At 40.3% G+C, this 5,974-nt stretch overlaps 2 protein-coding genes across 2 annotated transcripts in view; one reads left to right on the forward strand and one right to left on the reverse strand.

The window, feature by feature from the left end:
- The window catches only part of MFSD4B (major facilitator superfamily domain containing 4B), a 9,248-nt gene extending 8,099 nt beyond the window's left edge, over positions 1–1,149 (forward strand). Inside the window, 1 exon segment of the mRNA XM_008637774.2 lies at positions 1–1,149. This exon segment is cut by the window's left edge and continues 18 nt beyond it. Within this exon segment, the coding sequence (XP_008635996.1) occupies positions 1–439 (439 nt within the window). The 3' untranslated portion in view covers positions 440–1,149.
- A 3,461-nt stretch (positions 1,150–4,610) lies between these two features.
- Positions 4,611–5,974, reverse strand: part of REV3L (REV3 like, DNA directed polymerase zeta catalytic subunit) — a 71,930-nt gene continuing 70,566 nt past the window's right edge. Inside the window, exon 31 of the mRNA XM_017739520.1 lies at positions 4,611–5,776. Within this exon, the coding sequence (XP_017595009.1) occupies positions 5,636–5,776 (141 nt within the window). The 3' untranslated portion in view covers positions 4,611–5,635. The remainder of the gene's footprint in view (positions 5,777–5,974) is intronic.

Genomic DNA, 5,974 nt, shown 5'->3' on the forward strand with positions numbered 1-5,974 from the left:
TCCTGCCACCGTGGGCTATCTCCAAGGCAGGTTCCACCACGTTCCTGTCGTCACGTACGCTGCCTTCGTCACTTCTGCAATGACAGTCCTGCTCTTCCCCATCATGTACAAACTGGCCAACGTTCCCCAGGAGAATGACTTGAAAGAAGTGAGTGACAGCGAGACCCGGGCAGCTTTGTTGTCAGACTCGAGGCTTACTGAGGATGAGGAGGATGAGGAGGATGTAAGAGAGTGGAACAATGCAGACTTTGAGGTAATAGAAATGAATGACAAACTGAAAAACTCTCTGATGGACACCTCCCATAAGATACCAGGGGACCCTCCAGCTGAAGTCTCTCTCCAGCCCCATCTGGATGATGTATTGGGCAACTCTCCAGTGGTTGCTGGTGGCTCCCCTGGAAGACAAAATGGGAATGTTGACTGGGAGAAGAGTGAATAGAGTCAAAGCTTTTTTTTTTTTTTTAATGGAAATGCAATTGAATTGTAGCTGTTGTCAAGTGGTTCAGGAATCCTTTCAAAGTGGTGCAGAGCTCAGCGTGTTCATTTGCCCAGCCCTTTCTCCTCTTTCATTTTCAGCCTGCAAGGATGTGTCTTGGAGTGGGAAGGTCCTCAGTGATGTGAATAGGGCAACATGATAAATATATAGGCTATGCCAAAACTGTTAAAATGTAAGAGATGTTTTCTAAATATGAGGCATGCATCCAAGGAAGAGATGCTGCTGTAGTAACTGGGAAAGAAGGGGACTGCTCAGACTACTCAGTTTTTTTGGGGGTGGGTGAAATGTGCGGGTCTGAGGTCCTTTGTCACAAAACGGTTGCATGAGAGAGGAGAGAGATCTGTTATCTGTGATGCTGAACTTTCTTACCTTGTAAAGGAGGAGTGTTTCTACTGTGTTTGAAAATTGTGTGTGATCAGGAGATCAGTTAAAATTTCTGGTGATGCCCAGCAGCTGTAAATTGAATAACCTTTTGGCAAACTATATGAATTTCTGGTTCTGAGACAAAGACAAGAAAAAACTGGAAATTACTTCTTAGGAGTGAAACCATGCCTTTGGGTCATTTAAAAGCAGTTTATGAGAAAGGGCACAAAATGGGTCATTGTTTATCTGTTCAAATGCATAATTCCAACCTACTGAACAGTGGCAACAAATCTAGATAAAGTATTTGTGATTTTAATTATGGCACTACCACTGAAATCAACAAATGTATGCAGAAGATGATAAATTACCATGTAATCTTAGAATGGTTTGGGTTGGAAGGGACTTTTAAAGATCATCCAGTTCCAACCCCCTGCATGGCAGGGACACCTTCCACTAGACCAGGTTGCTCAGAGCTCCATCCAGATTGACCCTGAAAACTTCCAGGGATGGGGCATCCACAGCTTCTCTGGGCAGCCTATTCCAGTGCCTCACCACCCTCAGAGCAAAGAATTTTTTTTTGATATCTAATCTAAACCTACTCTCTTCCAGTTTGAATCCATTCCCCCTTCTCCTATCACTACATGCTCTTGTGAAAAGTCCCTCTCCATCCTTCTTGCTGGCTCCCTACAGGTAAAAGAGATGGCTTAATATATGGTATTTTTATGCCAGTTGTTTAAATTCAGGTTGTAGCAAATTCTCTGGCTTCTTGTGCCAAGAATTTAACAGGGTAGTGTGTTACAATGAAGATCTGAGAAGGAGAGGGAATTACCAGTGAGACAATCCTTTCCAGTATGACTACTGGTCAGTTGGATTGGTGACATTTGGGTTTTATTTATTTCTTTGGGGAATGGCATAGAGCCTGACTCTTCCTAGCGGAGAAGCCATGGATTATAGGTGTAGGTTTATTGCTGCTAAGCAGGAAGCCCTGGGCAGGCACAGCCATGCCAGGGAGCCCTCCTAGTAAGAGCAAAAAAAAAAAAAAAAAACAAAAAAAAAAACAACCAAAACCTAAACCAGCAGCAAATGGCAACATCCGTCTCTGAACAGTAATCTTGTCATTTGTCAACTTGGAACTCCATATTTATTAAGTATTTTTTTAAGTCTGTGTGATCAGAATCTACTCTTGTTTGGGGTTTTTAACTTTGCACTTTTATTAGTATTTTTCTCACTAAGAGGTTTCATTTAGTAACAAAAGAGCTCTAGGTGTAACATAGCACAGAATCTTAGATGTTCCCTGCATTTCCAGGTCTGCTTCTGTTCCCTCTCTTGTCCTCCAAGTGTGCAACCTAGGCTTGCATGGCTTTTTCCTTTCTGAGGAGTTAGTAAGAAGCCAGAATCAACTTGTGGTGAAAAATGTGTATTTTTTTGTTAGCACCTTGCCATGTTGCAGGGCCTCCCTCTCCCTCTGCTGCTGGCACTTAAATGCCACTGTGTTATTGCCACGTTTCTTCTGTGGCATCTTTTTCCAGCGCAATGCATGAACCTGCACTTTAAAATGAAGCCTTGTTTCACTTGTGGCACGAGGGTTCTCTCTGCTTACAGGAAATGGTAAAGGCTTGTAAATGCCAGGCCCAGTCCTGGCCTAGGCACAGGTGACAGGAGTGAGTCCGTGTGGCCCTGTGTGCTTAGTTGATTTGACATGGAAGCAAACAGTGTGGTAGGCAGAGGGAGTGGCTGGAATGCAGGCAGCTGGAGCCTGCATTTCATCATTTTTCCTCTTCCCATTTTTCCTCCTGCACGCTGCAAAATAAGGGGGTGTCAGCTGATGGTGAGGACAAATCCCACTGGTGGAGGGGGATGGAGAAGGTGCAGGACACACAATGAAAGATATGGAAACTGCTGGAACTGCAATCCCCCCAGCTTCACCTGCGCTGACATTGCTATAAGAAAGCTTCCCCATACCTGAGATAATGTTGCCAGAAGAAAATTATTTAAAGAAAGATATTGGGCAACCAAGAAGATTCTAAACTCCCCCAGTTCATATGCTAATTTTTGATGAAATTCCAGATCAGAATGTCCTACAAGTACGACTGTGCTCAGGGATAGTTTACATGGACAGTTTAGTTTACATCATTTGCATAATCAAGTACTAAAAAACCCCAGAAAATGAAATCAAAGCTGCATTGGGAAATATGCTGTAATCTCTTAGACGCTTATCTACTGCATAGATACACACACTTATTTGTGTTTCTGACCAGCGTCTTTCCAGCAAATGTAAAAATATTGCGCAAAACAAAGATTTTTTTTTTTTTTTTTTTTTTTTTACTGCCTGGATTAACTCCTGTGTAACTTCAATTCATCCCCATCCTCTCCTTAAAAAGCAGGAGGCTTGTGTAGTGGGAATGGAGCAGCAGGCTGGAATGCCAAGGTAAGAGCAGCCTTTTCCCACAAATAAAGGATCCAAAAAACAGTGGCTGTAAGACAGTGGAAGTTGAAGCATTATCTGTGTAGAATCACTTTCTACTGATGGGTGGAGACCTTTGCCTGGATGACATCTGAATTTAGACTCATCTTACAGGACCTTGGAGCCTTCAGTGTCTTAGTTCTGGTCTTAAACTTGAACTGGGATAGACTGACAGAAAGTGTTCTCCTTATCCCCTAACCAGCCTGCTTTTAATAGCAGGGGCTGCCCTTGACTGAAAATGAAATGCCTGAAGCAATTAAAGTTTAGAACAAGATCTAGGACATTTCCAGTGATGAGTCCAGCTCACAGCAATTTTAGGCACCCTCGCTGGTCGAGGCTTTTTTGGTGTTCCTCAAGGCTTGGGTTTAGACAATGAATGTTAGTTTTCACAAGTTTAAATTTCCTTCCCAAGTAAATTGCTTCTTGGCAAATACAGCTGAAACGAGGATCTGTTTACAGTGCAGATCTATTTTAGGTTACAGATCCCCAGAAAGCTTAAGTTCCTTACCCCCTAACTGAAATTACTTGGACTAAATGTTTTGCCCTGCTTATGCTAGAAAAGCCATCTCTCTGTTGAGGACAAGAGCTTTAATCCATAGATTAGATACCTGACTTTGATAATCCTCTTTTTGTCCACCCAGGAATGGGTTGAAGATGAGCACTCTGCTTCAGTGTGAAAGGTAACCTCTTGCAGCTGTCATTTAATACTTCATTTATGCTGAGGCACTGCCGAGTGCTGGACTGTACTGCAAGCACTCACACTCCTGGCATTTGCACTTTTATTCTGTACCTGACCAATGCTTGAATGCAAGACCAGGCAAAGTTTTATGCCTTGATGTTTGTTTCTTTTAAGTTACTTTGCATACAAGTGTATCGCAATCTGTGGATGTTCTCTTATATATTTAATAATTTTTATTCTGCTTGGTGTGGATTTTACCTTGTACTGTATAATGTGACATTTAATAGACTGACTTGGGTCTTGACTGTAATAAATTCTTATCTGGAGAAGGCACTCAGGTTCCTTGATGTAAATAAAGTTTTGTTCTATTTTTCAAAACTCCTCTGGACTTTTAAATTTAAAACCCAGTCGTGTTTTGACTAATGGAAAACTGGAAATGTTTCTCTTCTGGTATGGGGAAGGCCTCCAAGAATTGCTACTGATGTTTTAGATCCAGGAGTTTAAGCTGGATTCTTAACTTTGATTTGAGCAGTCTTGTTTTTACATTACTGTGTGTGCCAGAGAAGAGAAACAAATTGAGGGTAAATATTAAAAAAAGACCCCATAAATTTTTTTACCATATCATTTTATTCAACTTTAATATGGTTTCCATTATTAACTTCTAAAACAAAATGATTTCCAGTTTAGAAAACAATGCACCGACCACATAATTCCTTTTCCATTTTATACAGTTATACAAATATTCTAAATACACATTTTGTCAAGATGGTGGCAAATAAGATTTAACTGTACAGTACATAAGGAAAGAAAATATTTTAAGCATATTTAGAAGCAATAGAAATGTCTATACAAAACAAGCAAAAATGGAATAAAATTTTATATTTAAAGTATTGCAACAGTCCCACAGGTTTGTAACAAAAATGTCTTTGCACAGTTCCTCACAATGCCCCATTAATAGCTAAAGCAAGACAGCAATTTTTAGAAAATAATGTTTCAAAATGCTACACATGGTACTACTGCTTGCACAGTCTGATCAAAATAACAATCTACTTGGAATCAAGCAAAACTTAGGAGGAGATATACCAACCAACTTTAAAATTATCTGTATAAAAGTCATTGCACATTATTTTACTCAGTTGTTTGAAAAGTAAAAAAGTGTATTTACAAAATATTTCGCAGACAAAATTATAAAGTGAATGGATAATATATAAGTAACACGTCTTGATACTGACAGTTCAAGAACACACACGAATGGTTTTATCGTTTCAAGAGGTTTTCAGTGCTCCTTCCTCCAGGAAGTAAACTTGACTTCTACTTTGAAATGGATTTACAAGATGTTACACAGAGCTATTTCAACATCAGCATTATAAAACAGTATGTTAGAAACATGAAAGGAAGAAGAAATTTGTACATCTTAAAAAGTGAGCTATTCATAGATCAACAAATGGGGTGGGTTTTTTTTTTTAAATTTAGTTATGATAAGTGTTCTTTGTTCTTCAGATAATAAACCCAACAGCTAAAATGGAAATCCTGGCCTATGTGAGAATTGAAAAAGCACCATGCACAATAGTCTTAGTGTGGTAAACACTGAAGAAAAAAAAAATAGCACCTGGAATCCTGTAACACAGATCATTTAAAACTGGTCAAGCAGCTGGCGGAGATAGGGTGCCTTTGACAGTTCTCTGCTTACTCTGGAGAGCTTGAAAAGTACTGGGCAGTTGAGGGAGACACACTGGATCTGCCGATCAAAGCAGCCTGTGCAGTTCTTGCATATCTGGATTACACGAGAAAAAACAAACCAATTATTTTAAATGACACAAGGGAGGCATAAACCACTAAGGACTGCTAAATCCTCAAGATTGTATCAGCAGAACAGGCACAGCCCTTCTGCACAGAGCTTTTCCCCAACATGGAGGGATCCACAGCAGCTCCCTTCTCTGCTTCAGCCTCTTTGGCTGCTGCCAGACAGCTC

This window comes from Corvus brachyrhynchos, unplaced genomic scaffold (genome assembly GCF_000691975.1).
Source record: "Corvus brachyrhynchos isolate BGI_N302 unplaced genomic scaffold, ASM69197v1 scaffold14, whole genome shotgun sequence".
Classification (NCBI taxonomy): domain Eukaryota; kingdom Metazoa; phylum Chordata; class Aves; order Passeriformes; family Corvidae; genus Corvus; species Corvus brachyrhynchos.